This window comes from Bombyx mori, chromosome 10, assembly GCF_030269925.1.
Source record: "Bombyx mori chromosome 10, ASM3026992v2".
NCBI classification, from domain to species: Eukaryota; Metazoa; Arthropoda; class Insecta; order Lepidoptera; family Bombycidae; genus Bombyx; species Bombyx mori.
In genome coordinates, this window is record NC_085116.1 from 5,902,616 (window position 1) to 5,925,326 (window position 22,711).

General features: G+C 35.7%; 1 protein-coding gene and 1 long non-coding RNA gene across 2 annotated transcripts in view; one reads left to right on the plus strand and one right to left on the minus strand.

The window, feature by feature from the left end:
* The window catches only part of LOC101740020 (uncharacterized), a 33,520-nt gene extending 14,537 nt beyond the window's left edge, over positions 1-18,983 (minus strand). Inside the window, exons 1-3 of the mRNA XM_012693962.4 lie at positions 18,523-18,983; positions 18,344-18,428; positions 3,059-3,241 (exon numbers count right to left, since the gene is read on the minus strand). Of these exons, the coding sequence (XP_012549416.1) occupies positions 3,059-3,241; positions 18,344-18,428; positions 18,523-18,533 (279 nt within the window). The 5' untranslated portion in view covers positions 18,534-18,983. The remainder of the gene's footprint in view (positions 1-3,058; positions 3,242-18,343; positions 18,429-18,522) is intronic.
* Positions 8,087-10,212, plus strand: LOC134199491 (uncharacterized). Its single transcript, XR_009974002.1, has 2 exons — positions 8,087-9,770; positions 9,945-10,212. It is a non-coding gene; the product is annotated as an uncharacterized LOC134199491 (long non-coding RNA).
* Positions 18,984-22,711: the final 3,728 nt, after the last annotated feature.

A 22,711-nucleotide genomic window follows, 5' to 3' on the forward strand; every position in this document is an offset into this window, starting at 1 on the left:
TTTAGTAAATTGTTATTTATTAATTTTTTAATATTACATTTTTTTTTTAAATATGAGTTTTTTACAATGAGTATTATAACGTAACAATTACTACAATATTGAAATGCCCGGAGCGAGCAACTCATTCCCACTTTGTGCAATCTTCTAGATAATCATTGACTTTATAGTAAGCTTTATTGCACAGATGTTCTTTAACAGTTTTCTTAAACCTATGTATATGTAGGTTCTGAACATCTTGTGGGATTTTGTTGTACAGGCGCACAGACAAACACCCGAATGAATTTCGTATCTTATGTAACCTACTCATCGGCACAACAAGCTTGTGTTTGTTCCTAATATTTCTATTATGTATGTCCGACTTTTTAGGAAACTCCTCAATATGTTTACGAACATACATCAAATTTTCAAAAATGTACTGGGATGGCATAGTGAGAACTTTAATTTCTTTAAATTTCTCCCTCAGGGATTCCCTTGAGTGCATGTTATAAATAGCGCGTATAGCTCTTTTCTGCAGAATAAATATCGTTTCTACATCGGCCGCATTGCCCCATAGCAAAATGCCATAGGACATGACACTGTGGAAGTAACTAAAGTAAACTAAACGAGCCGTGTCCGCGTTTGTTAACATTCTAATTTTTTTTACTGCGTATGCTGCAGAGCTGAGCTTACTCGCCAATTTATGAATATGAGGTCCCCATTGCAGTTTGGAGTCCACTGTTATACCAAGAAATACGGTTGACTCAACAAGCTCCAATGATTCCTCAGAAACAATTACATCACTATCCACTTGTCTCACATTTAAAGATGGTTTAATACATTTTAAAGTAAATTTAATACATTTAGTTTTCTTACTATTCAATAATAGGTTATTGATACGGAACCAATGAACCACACACGAAATCGCATCATTCACTTCGTCATAGACTTGTAATTGTCGTTTAATTTTAAATAATAAAGATGTATCATCTGCGAATAATACGACCTCGTGTCGGGATTCAATAAAACTAGGTAAATCGTTTATATATATTAGAAATAAAAAAGGACCCAAAATGGAACCCTGAGGTACACCCATTCTCAAGGTGGGTGGCGCATTTACATTGTAGATGTCTATGGGCTCCAGTAACCACTTAACACCAGGTGGGCTGTGAGTTCGTCCACCCATCTAAGCAATAAATAAATAAAAACTTCATTACATCAATACTAATTATATTATAATTATATGCTTGAAAAATCCAATATCACGTAAATGTTATACGTTTTTTCTTACGTATCATGACTTATAGGGACATGTATTTTTAAATCATCAAATCCATTAAATCGACTGAAAGCTACTTCGTTTTCGCGGCCACAAATCTGTTAGGTATTCTAGGACTAGCCTAAATCATATCTACGACTCATAAAACCGTTAAGAAATGTTTTAGAGCATATTATATGATAATTCATTGGATCACATATGTTTGCTTCGTGTTACGCTGCTTGTACTGAAAGTACCAGAGAAACTACGGCTTCTGCGTAATACTGAAACGTTTTTAATACACCCATCAACTAATACACTATCCAACACTCCGAGCTCCGGAAATATCCGACTGCACTTAGTCTATAAAACTTATTTCCTCGCTGAGTGGAGAGTGGATATTTTATTTCGTTCGATCTATCTCTACGCTGCAAAACCATTTCTTTATATATTTTTGCTATAAATTAAGAAATGGAAGAATTTGGAACCTCTAAGCAAAGAAGTTTTTTTGTTTAACCAATTACTTTTCAAATAAAAGTAGTTATTATTAAATACGAAAAAGTATTAAAATAACTGTTCATAGACAGGGACGCACTAGGAATTGTACCGATTTTTATGTGAAATATTCCGGAATGCCATCATAACATTAATGTGTTCACTGTTATTTCTTCCGTTAAAATCATTGAAAATAGTTAACTACAGGGCCGAATTTAGGGGAGGGCAACCGGAGGCTCCACAAACGGAGGGGCATCACAAAAGAGATTAAAAAAAAAATTATTTCTAATTTCGACAAGTAAACACTAGTAAACACCTTTTCCTTCTACTTCGATATTATTTTTTTCGCTGCTTTACTTAACGATAACGTTAACACTAAAATTTTATTTCAGACTAGCGGCCGGCTCCGTCTCCGCTCGGGTCTTTAACAAAAATTTCAACGATATTTGACGATGTTCTTTTTTTTTAAATAAATTACTCTTATTGAGGCATAACTATAATAGTTAGACATATGCTGTCGCGACACTTTTTGTAAATAATAATGTGTTCTACAAAGCCGTAGTACATTATTTTATTCTATCGTCAATAGTTTTCGCAGAGTACACGATGTAAAGAATATATTAGGCAATTTTCTTACACCTTGGGTTACATTATTGGAATTTTAGTAAGGATCCCTAATTTTATTCAAAAAAAATTATAGCCTATGTCACTCGGGAATAGCGTAGCTTCCAAACAGTGAAATTTTTTTTCAAATCGGTTCAGTAATTTCGGAGCCTATTCAATACAAACAAACAAATCTTTCCTCTTTATATATTTCAGATATTTCAGAAAATTCTTGTCTCGTTTCGTGATTACGTCAAGTTCGTTTATATAAATAAACCACAATCATAATTAAACGAATTAAACTTTAAATTTCAAGGTTCACCAAATTGTATTAAGTCGAGGTATGTATCACCCAGTTATCGCAAACCCAAAGTTAATTTTGTTAAACTTTGGACTTCCTGCCAATTCTAGCCGCAAAACTATACAATTGAAACTTCGATCTCACTTCAAGCTGAGCGGGTATTCAGATCTGCTCTTCGAAGAAATGAAAGTTAAATTTTATGTAAAGACTAGCGACCCGCCCTCGCTTCGCTTCGGAAACTGTAATTTATTATTGATTTCTCCACTATTTAATGGATGTTATTATACATATAAACCTTCATCTTCAATCACTCTATCTATTTAAAAAAACCGCATCAAAATCCGTTGCGTAGTTTTAAAGATTTAAGCATACATAGGGATATAGGGACAGAGAAAGCGACTTTGTTTTATACTATGTAGTGATACCTTATGTTTGTCCCTCGAAGCTGTGAATAACACCCACGCGACGTACACGAACATTATGAGCGCCGGGACCACCAGACTGGCCACCACAGGTATGCGACGGACCCAGGCGTGGTAAAACGCCAATATGAAGAGGAGTATGCCCACGAGGATCGCTATATACCTCCCCGTCCGTCGACGCTCTTCCTGCAACCATAGAATTGTTCATTGCTATTTTAACGTACCAGATATAAGTAGGGCGGCTCAAATAGCTTAACTGTACTCCATACTGAAATGTAGCAAGTAGAAGAATAAGAAGATGAAGAACTACGAGTAAAATGAACACATGTAATTCATATAAGAAAATCAGACAGTAACAAAAGTGTTTCGAGTTAGGCGAAATCTGTATATGGTAATGTACTTGTGGTAGGACCTCTTGTACCGGTGGTAGGACCTCTTGCACTGGTGGTAGGGCCTCTTGTACTGGTGGTCGGACCTCTTGTGAGTCCGCACGGGTACTACCACCTCGCCTATCTCTACCGTGAAACTGTAAAGCATTTCGGCTTGAAGAGTGGGGCAGCCGTTGTATAATAACTATACTGAGATTTTAGAACTTATATCTCAAGGTGTGTAGCGCATTTACGTTGTAGATGTCTATGGGCTCCAGTAACCACTTAACACCAGGTGGGCTGTGAGGTCGTCCACCCATCTAAGAAATAAAAAAATAAAATAAAATGAAAGCTTGAAACAACTGGTATTATGCGATTAGCAGTGACATTACGATGCTAAGACCCACTTCCCCAACTTCCCCAACTTCACACGTGAAGCTTAAGTCTCAACTGTAGATACTAAATTACGACTGGCTTACAAACTCGTATGAAGTCGTCGTAGCCTTTTTTTTCCTAATAAATAAAACGTGCGGTGTGGTACGTATTAAGAGATACGGTGATGTCAGTGTTCATTCCAGACGGATAGGTTAGTAAGAAATACGGACTTAATACGTGTTAATGAACAAGTCTTTAGCCTTAAGTCTCAAGACGAGTGGCGGCATTCACGCCGTGATCTACAGGATCCGGCAACTACTTAATACCAGATAGGCTATGAGTCCTTTAAGCCATATACGCAATAACAAAAATATGAGGAACTCTAAATCAGAGCACATCGCTGAAACAGACGCATTAGAAACTACTAATTGATATCTACATAATATAATTATTATGAAGGAAATGAACAAAATTGTTGTGGCGAGATTTAAGAGAGGCATATGCCTAGCGCTTGACGTCAGAGCTGGTATACCTATATAGACAGGAAATAATTAAAACATTGTTAAATAATATTTAAAGAGACGTGCTGGGCGAAGAAAGAAGTCATGGCTCCGGAATATCCGGGAGTGGACCGGTATTGCCTCCGTCGAACAGCTGTTCCGGCTGGCTGCTGATAAAAATGAATATGGGAAGCTAACGGCCAACCTTCAGGATTGAAGAGGCACTGGAAGAAGAAGAAGTTTTTTAATCTGCGCTGAGTGACGCGTTATCCGGTCTATACAGTACATAGATGCAACATCACACTCGATTTTACGAATTGAATTTGGATTTTGTTTCTAGCATTGCGCTTCAAATGTTTGTTATTCGATTTATGAAATTTAATTATGGAATTGTGACAGACAATTCTTAACAAGTCAGTCGATTTGTAATCCAATATTTACACAAACACGTCTAAACATCACGGATTCATTTCTTGTGAAAACAAACTAGAATCTCGTGCGATTGCCGGTTAGTTCAGAAGAGATGTACGTATTCTGTTCGTTGTATTTTTACATTTTGAAAATGCCACTAACTTTAACTAGTGGTTTCGCTCACGTTTAATACAAAAAACAAAATCCTTCGAAATATCGCTTATATACGTATAGACACAATATTTTCTTACCACCTGACAAAGTTGTGTTAAAATTTTCATAATGATTGGTTTTATAGTTAAGACATGACAACGCAACAAACAAACTCATATTCTCATTTATAATAAACACGTGGATCAGTGGATTACTTGAGCTTAAATATTATATTGTGGACCTGAGTTTTTACTGGTGGTAGGACCTCTTGGGAGTCCACACGGGTAGGTACCCCCACCCCGCCTATTTCCGCCGTAAAGCAGTAATGCGTTTCGGTTCGAAGGGTGGGGTAGCCGTTGTAACTATACTGAGACCTTAGAACTTATATCTCGAGGTGGGTGGCGCATTTACGTTCTGGATGTCTATGGGCTTCAGTAACCACTTAACATCAGGTGGGCTGTGAGCTCGTCCACCCATCTAAGCAATAAAAAAATAAAAAAATTGTACGAAACTGTCTATTTTAAACTGAAGTATTCATTCATAAGTTCTGACAACAGATAATACACAAATAGTTGAGATTTCAACCTCGCGGGTCCGTGTGCTTAGTGCGCGTTTTTTAACGTTCTCGATAGCGTAAAAGTTAACTCAAATTTGTATGGAGTTGGAGTGTTTGCCTACGTTTGCTCGGCGGCCACCAGACAACCTTGAAAAATTTACTGTGGTGGGCAAGTTAAAAGGGAAAAGACCCGCCGGCCGGCCACCAAACCGTCGGCCAGATCAGATAACTGCGCTCACTGGACTCTCTGTTGCGACCGCCCTGGGAGAAAGCGAAAACCGAAGGAAATGGAAGCTGATTGTACAAAGAGCCACGAAGGGCTTTCAGGGACACGACCTTCATCAATGAAGTATACGACTAAGAAGAAGCCGCTAGGGGCGCTGTTCCAACTCCATACAAATTTGAGTCAACTTTTACGCTATCGAGAACGTTATAAAACACGCACTAAGCACAGTGATCATCGGCATTTGCGATTTATATTTTGTTTGTGGTCTCCAGATTCAATTGCTACCATAAAAGCTGAGCACTCGCCTACTCCTCTAAGGCAAAAACGAGCTCTGCAAAGTTTCTACAAAATGAAAACGGAATGCAGATTTATGAAATTAGTTTTCAAAGACATCACTAATAACAATTTTACTATACTAGAGGTCCCGCAGTAGTCGAAATTCGAATATAATTAATTGGAATTGTAAGTTTGTACACTATCGTGATTGTATATTTTTATACTTCTATAATTACAAATTTCGCCACTATAAAAAATGTTAACAAAGACAAACAATATTTAATCTATTCTCAATTTGACAACAGACGTCAAGAACAAAAGTTTGATAATAAGTAGTATGCATGCGTGTGTGCGTCAAATACATGGTATGTAGTGTGTGTAATGTTTTCTCTATTGATTTAATGTATCTTTTATGCATTATTTTTAAAAAATATTAGCATTGTGCACTTCTTCTCTATATTCTCTATAAGTGTGCAAAATTTCATACTCCTCCGTCCGCGCAATTTTCGTAAAAAGGGGTACAAAGTTTTTTGCTTTACGTATTAATATATAGATAATCTATCTATATTTTTTATAATCTATAAAAAGTTTCTTATGTAAATTCTGACGTCTCGGATAAAACATTTTAAGTAATTACTGTCTACGGCTCGTGAGAAACAAAGATAAAATAGTTCCTGTTGTAATTCCCTAGTGATGAACTATGTTTAAAATACAGCAACGGAAGAGTAGGTTTAAAAGTAAACACGCATAAAAATTCATCGTATTTTTGTTTAAAATAAATTATATTGAAAGGTCAGACTGGTAAATAATATCATAAAATCCCTCCTTATATTGTACATCGGAAGGGTGGAAAGGGTATTTGGTTTAAGCGAAATTTCGCTTAATACGCGACATTTGGGTATCTTTGTAATTATTAACGATGCGTTTTATTTGGGATTAGTATCAACAGTTCGATGTTTTTAATTGAACTTCAATTAAGTTTACTCCGTTGAAACAGCTGAAGAAGTTTTTTGTTATGAGATTTTTTCCAAATTTTAAATTTTAAATGGCTCTTTAGATTCATTCGCGAAGCAATTGCTCTTGAGTTGTTAGGTCTCCTTCGGAGGCGCTCTGGCAGTTGTTGGCTGAAGGCCTTTCCAGTTGGCTGAAAGCCTTTCCAGTTTCACCAGGACAGGTGGGCGAGCAAAGGCTCAGGCTTCGCTCAGCCTTTGCTCGCCCATCTATCCTGGTGAAACTGGAAAGGCCTTCGGGCCACCAGTAATCTTTCAATCAATAAAAAAAATATTCGAAATATCAACACAATTAAATAATAGCAGACTAGAAACGCGGTGATCTCAGATATGCGTGCGATCGCAATGGTGCCTATAAAGAGAATTCCTTCTCTCTCAAATGACTGGTAGTCATCCTACCGTCATAGGCTAATTCTTCAAAAAATTTTTAAGGGATTTAATGACCTGGTAACTAAGACCATTAGATGATGTCTTATTTTAATTTATATTCTTACTTTTATGAAAAATGATAATATGGAGTGAAATGAAATGAAGATGATTAATTTGAGACATTAATCAACTGGGATGAAATTAAACGAAATGAGATGAGATGATATTGGATGAAATATAATCTCAGTAAAATGGTGGTCATTTACTGAGATTTTTTCTGTGGACTTTTTGGAGGATCCCGAGAAGCTACGTCCAGCGACTTTGTTTAATTTTCCCACATTTGTGCACTTTCACAGATGTTAAACAGTTAATAAACCACCGTTATTACACATTGAAACTTAAAGAAACACTAAATAGATAAAATAGAACAAATCACACAACTTTACTCCTTGCGTTCCCGCCAAAAAGTTAACTCTTCAAATGTCACACGTCATCCACAGATTCACTGACACTTGCCATAAGTCATTGTCTATTGAACGAGTCAATAATAAGTCTACCCATAAACAATTACAATCGCAACACCATCACCGATTCCAACCAGGTAATTAACCTAACGTTTCCAATCTAATATATCACAGCTATTTCCACTGAGGCTCGGACATATAGATTCCCGCTCAAGCTCATGATTGGTGCCGCGTAGGTCTGAGGTTTCTCATTAACCGCTTTCAGTTAAATAGATTAATTGACGGTTTCCACGTTTGACTGACAGTGTCAATTAGGTATTAGTCAATTCCATAGACCTATATAGTAGGGACACGACATATTGTTCTATACGTACAATTGCTTATATAAATAGCACCCATTTTGAAGGCACACACATAAACATATATCTATCTCGTTCTTACTCAGCACTTTAACTCGCAAGAAAACAATATAACAGTATTTCAGTGCGTACATAAAATGAAATATGAATATACGTAAATGTCTCCGTCTCCGTCTAATGAGGCCGAAAATCCGCCATGTTTTGCGCGCCAAATGTCATTGTCACGTCAGTTCGGCCGTCTGTTTTGGGTTGTACATTATTTATTGACTTTCATATCGATTTAATATGATTGCCTATATAAAATTTCTAATTTTATTATGCTTAAAACGTACAAAAATAATAATTAAAACATATTTTATAGGATCTCAAGAAGGTCGATGCCCAAAAACTATTATCTATATATATTTAAATTCATTATGGAGCCCTCATCCGAAACATGGATTATACACTTAATAATATATTTGAATCCGAAATATCGGACACCATTTTTCGGTCGGAATCTATTCATCATGACACTAATCATAAATACCTCTTTAAAATATTATGTCATCAAAACATATTTAGACATTCTGTTTAGATATTTCGGGAAAAAGGCTACCGACAAAATCTCTTCGGAACTATTTAAATAAAATAGTTTTATTCCGCAGTGAGTAAAACACTATTGTAAATTCGTTAAATATTTATTAATTAAGTGATTTTAGAGAGGAAGTCACAAGGAATGACGTTTGTAATTTCATTAACGAATAAATGTTCTGTAGGTGTTTTTTTTTATCAGGTGATCCCTTGATAAGTTTAAAATTGTGCGGTGCACCTTCCTTGAGGTGCACTGCGGTAGTCTGTTACGGACTTTAGAGTCAGCAAAACAATTAAAATAGATTGTAATAGTCTAAGAAAAACACGTACTCAAAATACGATAACATTCAGCATGCTAGAAATGGGCTGATGGCACTGTACTATGCCATATCTTTATGTTTTGCGGCAAACGACAACTTTATAAAATCAGTGTAGCAAATTTTAAAAATCGTCATATCGTTTACTTGGAAAATTTGAAGCACGAACTCGTCTTAGATTTCACATAATATCTAAATCACATCATCTTTGCACATAACAATATACTTAATTCCTATTAAAGTATAAATTCTACAAATACATTCATACTCAACAATATTTAAAATAAAATAAGCCAAGAACGTTTATCGATAAAACCTACTAACATTAAAATCTTCTGGGCAGCACTAAAGCCGCCATGTTTTGTGGCCAGATGACGTCACAGTGGCACGAATTTTTTGTTGACGTTTCATTTCCATAGGTTTCCTACTTCAGTGGTCAATTCCCAACAGACGTTTTTTTCTTTGTTTTATTTTTATAAAGTGCTCAGAATTTTGTTTGATCTAAAAATATAAACATACCATTAAGAGGTTGTGTTATGAGAAAAAGAAATGAATCATTTACCTGTAAACAGTGATACATCAATCCAATTATAGACATAAAATGTTAATAATTATGGTTTATTTGTGGCATATTTTTTCACATTTAAGGAACAACTATGTTATCCAAAACCTTCTAACACATTGAAAAAACACAGTTAAAAAGTCAAATTTAATCTAATTCCATTATTTGAAATATTAACGTAAAATTAAAGAATTCAGTAAGTATGTGAACTTGGTGTTTCATTGATATCAATTAATTTCACCTATACACATCGGAAACATCCGGTTAATTTTCTGGAAACATCGACGCCCGCTTAATAAATTCGTTTAAGATATCGTTTTACCTTTCCGCATAATATTGAAACTAGCTAACTAACGTTTTTGTTATACAGATTACGACGAAACTTTATTTACGTGATCGTATATCTGTACGTCTCCGGTTTTAGTCTCCGATTTTATCCCTCGAAAATTCACGTGGTAAAGGAATGATCAAAATAATTCTCCACGGGTCTTTAAAAAGATTTGGAGCTTCATAATATTGTAGTATTCACAATTAAAGTAATTTAATTTAAAGTTTAAATGGAAGACTATAAGTTGTGAGTGGAATTTTGATATTAAATATTTGATGTTAAAATAAATAAATAGTTCATAAATAGTTAATCGGAAGTCTTATGTTCATAACATCAAAATTAAATTTCATGAAATCCTAACTCGTGAAACACGTTTACAGTATAAGCTGTATACGTTACGAGCTACAGTTATATAACTATATATACACATAGACATGTATATTATTGCCTCGCAACGACATCACACTTGATTGGATTTATACCGTCTCTGGCACCTGTCGTGGGTCTAGGCCCGACCGCATCAACAAGTCAATCATGATTCTGATTTAATCAACCGACTATCGAGAAGGGCTGCCGCGTTCTATGCTTCCGTTTTCAAATCAATTTCCGTAACCGAATTTTGAAGCGAATTTTCTTTTGACCTTATTACGGGAAACGTGTGAATTGCTTAGATGTGTGATGATTTACTACAGAATCGACTTATTTATATTGAGGGACTGTATAGGAAAATGTGATTTAAAATGAGATTTGATGGAGAATCGACTCTGAGATCGAATTTATTTTAAAGGATGTTCGATTTTGATTGAAATATACAAAATATAAAAAGCCGTCTCAAACTGTAATACCTTAATGACAAAATATTCGAAAACAAACTTAAGATGTATTTATTGAAAGTTTGAAACAGCGTTAAGGCGGTGTTTTTCTATATTATTGAGAATCAAACCTCATAGTATCTTAGGTGGGTGGCGTCAATTACGCATATTGTGATCGCATAAATAGCAAAAAAAAACAATTCAAAGAAATCAATTCCCTCAATTCCTTTCAGAACATTTACCATTGAAAAATAAAATAAATTGAATTAAGAACCTTCCAATCAAATCCTTTTGTTCTAGATTTTAATTCAAGTTCGCAAAGGTTGTATTTACAATTTAGTACATAAAGTTAAATATTTATTTATTTATTAAAAGCTTAAGTATGTACTTTGACATGCGAGGATGTGGCTAAGTGCAATCATCGCTAGTAGCATTATCATCATCGATTAGGCAAAAGCATATTAACTGGCTACCTACCAAAGCACGTATGATGTAGTAACCTTCAGTAGAATTAGAACATTTGTAAAAGTAACTTAATAAGTATGAGCTTCTACGTGCAATGGTCGCGAGCTAACAATTTCTCTTTTTTTCCTACCTAAGGGGGTAGTCTGGAGAGAGGGTGTTGCTAGCGTAGCAGTTTCTCGTGTGTTGGAATAAGACACACATGAGGTATGAATAAGGAGACAAGCTCGCACGGGTGGGTGACGATTCTTGCCTAGTTATGCCACAAAACAATAAAGCCTTACAATTTGAAGAGTGGGTCAGCCTCACCAACTACACTTTGATACCAGTATGTGTGTATATATTTTTGTACGTAAAATGTCGATGTATATTTTTTTTTCGCTGGTCGCAAGGCTACCCGTCACTGTGATCCGAATTGATCGTGACTACCCCGCAGTTTTGAATTTCTTTATCAGTATAAATTGGATTCTGTAGGCTGATTTTGATCACCTCCTCAGGAGAAAATATGTGCTCTTCGAGGATTGCATATCTCATTGGCTCACTAAGCCAAGAGTAGGTACTTTCTTCATTCTCACAAAATACAGCAAAACTGCAAGGCTTCGATGCTGTCTTGGAAGTTGTCAGTATTCCTTAAGGTTCCTTTTTTCCCTCCTACCTATTTACTGGTAGTCTATCTGGCTATCTTAACTCCGCCATTGCCGGTCCCAAGCCCGGTTGAAAAAAGAGGAGGGTTGGCGTCGGTATGCCACCTACCCGGCCGTAAAAATATAACGCCGAGCAATAGGCGGTGGTCAACTAACCCGAATTAGGGCTTCAGTAGCCCAGAGGAACTAAATCGCCTCTGAAATTATGCTGTGGAAGAACGCGGGAACCCACCACTAGTAATTTTCCCAAGAAAACCTTTACGTATGTATTCCGTAAAGATCACGATTCTCAGCACTAAGGAACGCGACGCACGGAGGATCTGGCTATTTTCCTTAATGGAGTTCTTAGATTCATTCGACCTATACGGAAAGTTTCCTATCCTCGTTGAATCCCTTAAGAAGGACTTTCGCATGAAATCTTCCGATTGCACTTTGTCAGAATACATTTTCAATAGGCATCCACGAGATCAATTCAGATGTCGGTGAGCTTCTAGACAAGCCACCGGCTGGTTCAAGATCGATTAGAGATGTCTCTTATCCTGACTAATTTACCCGCAATTTCATTACCTTCAAAACCACTACGCTCGGATCTCCAGAACGCTATCTTGTTATTGCTGCTCAGATTGTTTACAATCTTCGTGCATCCGGAAATAAAAGTCGATTTTGACTAATGGTAGATGAGATAAGCAACTTTACTATCAAAATAGAGAACAGAACATCCGAAGATGTATAGAACATAAAATGCATGTAACATAAATTGTCTACTACGTAATACCTAAGTATTGGCCGTAGTACCTAGACATAACAACGTGAATAGCATCCACTGACATCCAATTAAGATAAGCTAAGATCAATGTCTCGATAGACTACAATTTTTCTTGTATCAATCTTCCACCGTTTATTATTTAGATTAAAAAAATCATTGTCTTTTTTTTATTGCATAGGTGGCTGGACGAGCTCACAGCCCACCTGGTAATCTTCAACGTAAATGCGCCACCCACCTTGAGATATGAGTTCTAAGGTCTCAGTATAGTTACAACAGCTGCCCCACCCTTCAAACCGAAACGCATTATTTCTTCACGGCAGAAATAGGCAGGGGCCTACCGGTGCGGACTCACAAGAGGTCCTACCACCAGTACTATGTGTATTAACTCCCACATAGCTTAAACTCGTCGCACAAGATGTGAGAACACTATTACCCATTAGGAGACGGACATGTCGTGTCATGTTTGTTTATGTCACAGACAAAATTTTAAGATTGTGCGTTTTGCTCATTGTAATGGACGTTATTTGACAATAAAGTTTAATGATTCAAAAAAATATGGCTGGAGATCTTCCCTCGCCTGTTATGGAAATCGGTTGTGCTTCGATTCATGAAACCGTGTACTAACAGTTATAATTGTACGTAGGTACCCTATTACGTTTTCCATTTAGCAGATCGTATTACGCATTTGCGATAACTTCAGTTACCAAATTGCTTCAATCATTACTGTATGTATACAATATATCGGTATAATAAATTATTATATGAGCGCGTTATGTTATACATCAACACCTGCGTTTACATACGGTGCGAAATGTTCGAGGCGATGAGAGGAAAATCATTTCAGATTTCCTGAATGGCGGTATTACTTGTTTGTCGATCATTCACATAAATGTTTTGGGCCAGCAACTTTGAATATTTTTGAAGTGAAACTTCTTTAGAATCGTTGTGATTTCAAACCGGATGCAACGGAAAAAACGACAGGTAAGAGACACAAATACAAAAATGTGTAGGATGAAGCCAGCAAAGAATGAGACAGAAATATACATACTATTTAATACAGCGCCATCTGTGAGATTTTTTAATACTAACGTGTGTATGAAAGCTCTTGTAGTGAATTTTAATTTAGGATTATACGTGAAATTAAAATATCAATTCACAGAGGGCGCTACCTTACAATTATTTACTAATGACAAAATTTTACATATACTTAAGACGTTTAGGATAATTGTATTTTAATTTTGGAAGGTTTCACTTCTACCACGTGTGAATTGCACACATGTTTTTTTTTGGTAGTTATACAAGATTGAAATGCTCAATGAAAACGATTCGATTGAAATGTTTTTACTGTCTAATCTTAGATTCATTTGTATTTTGATTTATAATTTCCAACGACTCTTTACATTCTTTGTTAATGAACGCAGTCCGTGGTGGGCGTAGGAGACTGGAATATGTGAGATGAATGAAACAAACAAAAACTCAAACGTCGGATAGTAATAGTAGATGTTTTATAGTAGTTACTCAATTTGATTTTAGTAAAACATTTCATGGTTATATCGAATAGTTTTGAAAAGCATTTAGCGTTCGAAATTATAAATCTTTACGATTATCATATTTATAAATACTAGAGGTCCCGCAGTAGTCGAAATTCGACTATAATTAATTGGAATTGTAAGTTTGTGCACTATTATGATTGTATTTTATACTTCTATAATCACAATTTCGCCAAGACTACACTATAAAAAATATGAACAAAGACAAACAATATTTAATCTATTCTCAATTTGACAACAGACGTCAAGAACAAAAGATTGACAATAAATAGTATGCATGCGTGTGTGCGTGAAATACATAGTATGTAGTGTGTGTAATGTTTTCTTTATTGATTTAATGTATATTTTATGCATTATTTAAAAAATTTTTTAGTGTTGTGCACTTCTTCTCTATATTCTCTATAAGTGTGGAAAATTTCATACTCCTCCGTCCGCGCAATTTTCGTAAAAAGGGATACAAAGTTTTTGCTTCACGTATTAATATATAGATAGCTACACGCGACTGTATCGCTCAATTATACTATATTACTCTAAAATTAATTAAAAAAAATACCAAATTTTATACAACAAAGTATTTTTAGCAGATTGATAAAGTTGTTTTGTAATACCATCGCATATAGCTTGTGAGACCCCATTGTGCTAATGTCTAACAGTAACAAAGCAAGTAGCTCGGAGAACTACGAAATAACGTTAAAAAAAGGTGTATTTGTGTAAAAATGTGTGTTTACTGGTGGTAGGACCTCTTGTGAGTCCGCGCGGGTAGGTACCACCACCCTGCCTATTTCTGCCGTGAAGCAGTAATGCGTTTCGGTTTGAAGGGTGGGGCAGCCGCTGTAACTTTACTTGAGACCTTAGAACTTATATCTCAAGGTGGGTGGCGCATCTACGTCGTAGATGTCTATGGGCTCCAGTAACCACTTAACACCAGGTAAGCTGTGAGCTCGTCCACACAAGTATAAGCAATAAAAAAAAAAGAAAAAAAAGGCGTTTACGAAGAAATGTTGAATAAATCACGGCTTGTACAGGGAAGATACCTTACGTAGAGAAAGTTGTAAAGGAAAAACTTATTTACCTATAAAATTTCATCCAAATCATTGGAGGTTTCGGAAGGCAGTCCGCGAGATAAACGAAATATATTGAAACCTACAAAAACTAATTGGTCGTTGAAATATAATAAATTGTACAAAGCTTCATCACAATGAATTCAGACAGTGAAATTTATTCGTAGGCCACGTAAGTTTATGTAAAAATGTAGACGAATCTATTTCTTATCAGAAAGCAATTCATAATTTACGAGATTTATACAGACTCCAGTAACCGCCGAACACCAGAAGAGCGCTTTTGCTCAACTACGATATTAAAAGAAACTAAGACAGAACCATAAAAAAAATCTACATTTTACACATATATTTTTAAATTTTATAAATCATTATTTTCCTGATACATCAGTCAGAAATCAAGATGTCGAGAGTTCGGAGTAACGGAATCACGATAACGTAGGCAGAACGTATTTTGATTATATAAAATGAACACGAAAAAAAGTTGCTCCTAAGTATCTTCTTTATATTCATCTCGTAGGTAGGTACATTATTTAGGAAAGGTAAATAAAAGTTATTTTGTCGGAAATTTTTACGTAGCAATTTCTTACAAGAATGTAGGCGTTTACTCCGCGAATACCAATTTGATTTTTATGAACTTCGTCCAACCTTTTATTCACCTCGTTTAGACCTACATATTTTAATAACCATATTATAATATGTAGCATACTACTATGCTCGGTGTCTAACTATACATAATAATATGAACTTTTTTTTCCTATCTAAGCTGCCTTGAGAGGCCATTTCAGCGTAACCCTAACAATTAGGTGAGTTCACTGGGCTCAAACCTGACGACGTTACTAACATTAACCCTAGTAAGAGCAGAGTGCTTCGCAGAATCTACCACCGGATCGGAAACACGACCCATTGAGAAGATCCGGCGAAAAACGACGTGTTTTGGGCGACGTCGACTCTTTACCATTCAGTCCGCAGGATCGGGAATGGCATATGAGCCATGAAGCACTGTTTCTTTTTAGTTTTCATTAGTCAAGAACAGTAATAATAGTTTCTAACAAGTAATTTAATTGGTTTGGAGAGCAGTGGAAGATGTTAGGAAGTAAACAAATTCACTTTTGGAACGAAGTTCCTTAACGCACGTTTTGCTTGTGGGTTGAGGAGCTAGACCGAAAGTAGTGTTTTTTTTAATGCTCAGGCTTGTGGATCAGCTCACGGCTCACCTGATGTTAAGTGGTCACAGGAGCCCATAGACATCTACAACGCAAAATTATAATTTGCGTAATTACTGGTGGTAGGACCTCTTGTGAGTCCGCACGGGTAGGTACCACCGCCCCGCCTATTTCTGCCGTGAAGCAGTAATGCGTTTCGGTTTGAAGGGTGGGGCAGCCGTTGTGACTATACTGAGACCTTAGAACTATATCTCAAGGTGTGTGGCGCATTTACGTTGTAGATGTCTATGGGCTCCAGCACTTAACATCAGGTGGGCTGTAAGATCGTCCACACAGCTAAGCAATAAAAAAAAAATAAAAAAACGTAATTTCCGCCACCTACCTTAAGTTTAAGGTCTCAGTTTTTATAGTACAACGCCTGCCCCACCCTTCAAGCCGAAACGCATCACTGCTTCACGGCAGAAATAGACAGGGTGGTGGTACCTACAGGTGCGGGCTCATAAGACGTCCAACCGCCAGTAATTACGCAAATTATAATTTTCCGGGTTTGATTTTTATTACACGATGTTAGTCCTTCACCGTGGAAGTCAGTCGTGAACATTTGCGTAGTACGTATTTCATTAGAAAAATTGGTACCTGGCTGCGGGATTCGAACACCGGTGCATCGCTAGATACGAATGTACCGGACGTCTTATCCTTTAGGTCACGACTACTTCATATTGTATATTAATGAAATACAACACCAATGATCGACATTTTTACAGTGATTTTTAGGGCACTTCCAGATCACCTAGAAAACTGAAACTTTTCTATCGATTCAGCATTTCGTCAATTTGAAACATATAGAAAAATATTTTATATACTTATAATATAAATATAATCATAACTAATATAAAACTCCAAAAAATTATCTACATTTCCAAATTCTTTCGCGATTATTTTGATTTCACGATTCATTTAAATATTTTATATTGACTCTTTATTTCTTATTTAATAATTACTTAATAAAAAAAAATATTGAAAAGAAATATAGGCAAAGGAACTCCATTCTAACGGGATATCCATAAGACAGCTCTCCCTTTTTTTTTCGTTAATACAAAGTTATGTATATCGCGCTAATACTAGTGATTATAAAATTGCTGACTTAATTTTCTGCGTACATTTCATTCAACGTTTGATTATGCATAAATCAACTAACATTATTACAGCGTTGTTATTTACAAACGCTGCTGTTTTAAGTTGTTAAGGCGTTGTGCTGCAGAGGCAAGTCTTTATCTTTGCAGATTTTGCTATCCACGCAAAACTCGGTTGATAATTTAAAATTATTTAATACTGAAACTGATTTTATGAACGTGAATCTCGTAATATATTGACGAATTCTTTGTTCATATTTTAAATATTAAATCAGCGATACAACAAAACGATATTTAAAACCAGAAAGAGAATCGTCAAAATAAGAATTTTATTCCAATAAAAATAATAATTTTGTACAAAACTTTGAATTCGTAAATGTTTCAATGAATAAATCTTCTCAATGGTCATTAAAGATAAAAAATAACAGTTTAAAAAAACTAAAAAAGACTTTCACTTTCGCTTTTATAGAAAATCCAACTAAAAAATAGAAAATAAATTTTAATGAATTTGAATAAGAGTAGTGTAAGAAAAAATGATTTTATTGTATTAAACTATTCTTTATTTTTAATTTTTTAGTTGAATTTCAAATAATTCATTTTTTTTTTTTAATATTGAATTGCCATCGGTCCTTAATAAGTGTGCCAAATTTCGAGGTAATACAACGTTTTGAAGGGGGTCAAAATCATGTTCAAAGATTCCATTACATACATACTAACATACATACGTCTGAAGCTAATATAAGCGTATTAAAAAGGAGATGTTTAAATGTTCAAATATTACAACTTTACAGTAATTGAGTGTGTAGAGTATAAATTGCCGTAACTGAGTGGACCTCAAATATTATCTCACCTTTATAATCGATTCACGGGACTTGACCGTGTTGATAGAGCTCTTCACATCGTTGTTCAGCTTCAAATTCATTATACTGTTGCTCCTAAAAGACACAATTAATATTTAACTACTCAGCGCCTACACAAAACGTACTTTAATTAGATTAGGGCCTGGTATCGGATACGAGAACTACACACCTTTCACTCATAAAATCGGTTTTTGAGCCGAACGACTCGGACTGAAGGAGAACACAGGTAGAACTTGGTATATGCAGATGTGCGTGCGCGGTGTCTGCGCGTAGTAGCCAACAGAGAAACGCGATTACACTGCAGGCCAGATAAGCGCCACTGCACAATCGTTTGCGCCCCGTTTGATACAGTCATTAAACGTAAGCAAATTCAGTCGCAGGCGGTGTCTGTCCCTCGTTTCGCTTATATCTGAATGCGAACCGACTCCCCGACCTCGAACAATGATTCGATCCATCATTGAGCACGTAAATATCGGCGCATGATACACTCCAGAGCACAATTTTATGGTTGCGCTAACCACATGTTAGCTATAAAAGAATTTTGCTAAAAACGTGGATTTGCGTTATTATTTTTGGCGTATCTTAAAATTTGAGAACACGCGCATCGAATCGGTTCTTCTTTCATCGTATGTTTTTCGAATCGTTACAAGAATACGACACGTCAACAACGTGTAGGCCGTCATTTATGACGTGCAATTGTGTTATCAAAATAAATCAAATAAGTTTGGCAATCGTTGGACACACACACATATTGTACAAATGCGTGAATGATCTATTTTTAAAAAATACATACAATTGAATCTAAGGTTGTTATGGACGTCTGACTGACGCACTATTTGTTAATGACAAAAATATATATTACCTATCCTATACTATTAGAATGGTTTCCCATTCATCTTTGTGTAAAAGTTCCTAACACTTAATGCTATAATAATTCAATCCCACGCATGGAGCCGAACGATATTTATAAAACCATGGTGAATGCTATGAATGTTCTTATTATAATAAAAGTACCTAAATCTACGTCAGGCGTGATAGGCACTTATGACTCATGATAAACGTGTATTTCATCGATTCTATTGAATGTTTTCCAACACCCGGTGCGCTACGGCGGTTATTTATTTTGTAATGAAATTCTCTAGCCTTCATTAAAGTCAATAAATAACGTGAAACAGAAACGATTAAACATTACAATCACTTCATAGAAAACCTAAGCCCGATGTCCGTTTTCACTGACAGACCAATGGTAAAGAAGAAATTCCAAAGTGGTGTTAGTGAAAATGGGCTTTCCTTTGGGCCCCAACGGTGCGACGGGTCGATTGTTCTAAATTAACCCAGTCTGATATACACGTCTACACTATATACATATCTATTATCTCTAAGCTCTTTAACGATGATAACTTGTAGGACGGTGTATTAGTTGTTATGAACTTAGTTTTAATTGAAAACATGAATAAGACGGAGACATATTTCGTAGACAAAGACGCAGTGTTTCATTTTATTATATTATGTTAATCTTATTGGATTATGTGAATAAAAAACTACTTATTGTTTCTTTTTTTAAAGTAGTTTAACAACTACCATAGATAAACATAATCTGAGCGCCGCTACCAAACTTAGCACATCAGACAGAAGGGTAAATTGCATCCTTACGCAGCTATTACACACTTAAAGCCGGATTGTGTGATTATCTCGCGGTTGACTAACGATATATCATACCCAATCAATTAAGAAGTTAAGAGAGAGGGATCTTGGTAATTATCTATTTAAAAAAAACTAAGCCCCGCATATTATAAATCGTAAACCCAGTGCCTTAGTTTTAGACGGCAAAACGTTTTTGTTAAACGTCTAATAAATAATTAATAAGCTATTTTTAGATTACCAACTAGATAGTCAAAGTAAACAGTCTAAACAAGTTAAATCCAGTTAAAGGTGAGCATTTATTTGTTTTATTACTTTAGAAAACTTATAGTTACATAAGCTGAAGACAATATTAAAGAGAAAACGACAATTAAAAGTTGTGTCGGTTCTTACTTCTAAGTTGCGAATACTTTAGTTTTATCGCCTTCTTGGTCTATTGGTCTAATAGTATTGGCTACTGTACCGCGGGGTTCAGGTTCAATTCACGGGTTAAGTCAGAATCTATATTAAAGATTCTGTGTGAGAGCATACGATCAGCTGCAGAATTGTAAGACCGTATGATTCTGTGAAAGATTGGATCCGAGTTAAAAAAATAATCTTGATGACTTTGGTGTTTTTATTGCATGCGTAGTAGGTAGTTTAATTTCGTTTTAATAGTAATATTGTATTCCTATTTCGTTTTAATGGTTCCGTTAATTATGTATAAATTAATAAGTTTTTTTATAATACTATCGGTGTACTTTTGTTGCCCAATGTCTAAATCAAAGCTTAGGGCCGATATAGTTTGGAACGTACTAACCCATTTTGCTAACAGGATAATTGGAAAGATAAGAAGAAAAATTTTGGTCGCACTACTGTTTCGGCCCAAGAATAGAAAAGCCGAGGTGAACAGATATTTATTGGCCACCCTGGAGCATGTAAATATGAACGATACATATCGTGTTAGACAAATAATACTATTGAATGCCTTTCCATATTCACTCGCCTTTTCGCCCTCTCAGAACTGAAGTTTAATGAAAGACGTTAAAACTTCTGAAACATCACATTTCCCTTCTGTCATAAACTTTCTCAATACCACTTTTATTAAAACAACGTTCAACAACAAAGCCCCCTCGTCGGAAAACCGATAAAATCAATCTCCGCCAAAATTCAGCATCACGCTTTCAATTCGAAATTTCTGAAGCGATTTACTGTTACGCGACAAAACAAACCCCCCCCTAACATTGTTACCACAACAAGTATCGTAAATCATTGTCAAACGGAAAGTTTTAATTAATTCGCAGACTCGCAGACGAACTAGCTAGACCGAGGTTCGCAGTTGCGTCTGCGGTGCCATTGAACCGTGGCACCCTGCCCGGTACCGGAGCCAAGCCCAGACAAAGCCGTGACACCATAACTCTCGGCTGCAGCATGCCAAACGGCTATTGTCGACTTACGCCACGCAAACGATTTAATGTTCTTGTTGCTACAACTCCGAGCCTTGTATTTTTTTTTGGATTCAATATCTATGACTATAGCAAATGTCCACAAAGCTTCCTTATATATTTATTTTACGAACTAGACGGTAGTGCTTTCACTCCGAGCCTTGTAATTTTTCTGGATTCAATATCTATGACTATAGCATATTATTATGGCCACAGAGCTTCTTTTTAAATTTATTTTACAAACTAGACGATATATTTCGTTTTAAGGCGATTAAATCAAGATACATGTAGCTAGTTGTTAGCTATTGTTGAATGGTTACCAGAACTCACAAATATCACCACATGAATATTCAGACACGAGATCAAATATTCAATATTATTAACATATAAAGGGTGTCCTACCATCCAAACTAGAAAGTATAATTGCTTTGCGAACCCTAAGTTTTTTTTTACTTTATTAATAGTAACGGCATAACGATACGTAGTTAAATATGTATTGGTGTCATGGTGGTGTCATACAGTCATAGTTGTGGTTAGTGTATGTTATTGTACTGGACACAGAAGATCTTACTGGAATTCTTTCACTTTTAAATGAGATTGGCACATACAACAATGATGTTGTCGGGTATTTTTACTTCCCTATTATCGGTCCGTAGAAACCCTATCTAAATTCTTAAATTCATATCTTGTATACCTACTAGTTACGGACAATTTTATGAGCTCACACTAATTAGAAATGTCTTCTTAATTGATTGCTGTTTGAGATTGACTTCCAATTCGACTTGCGTAATGGACAAATAGTTACCGATGCCTTTAAACATGACAACAAGAATACCGCAGCTTACCTTGGAACGTTAGGGGAAAGACTCAGATATGTTACTACTTCTTCTTACTACTTCTACACATGTCTGTGATCGTAGAAACAGGGTAGTAAAACAAGTAGGACTTGGCTTGTCAAGGTTAACTGAGGAAGCCCACATGTGGAGTTACAGCCAACTAGCTGACGATTTGTTTGAAAGTTTATTATAGTATCCATGCAATTCAAATAGATTTAATATGCGAAGTAAGAAATTGTTCACTTTTGTCGGTTGTAATAGTTTTACACGGCAAATAAACTTTTTATCGTTGTATGTAACTACTGTGTTTTCGATCTATTAAACCTGTTTACGGAAGTTAAAGGAATTTCCACCTGTGCGACCGCAGACGGTAGTCCTAACCACAAATACTAACCGTCTGGTTTCTGCAGTTCCAAATACACCTATATTATGTATGAATTCTAGTTGAGTCATAAAT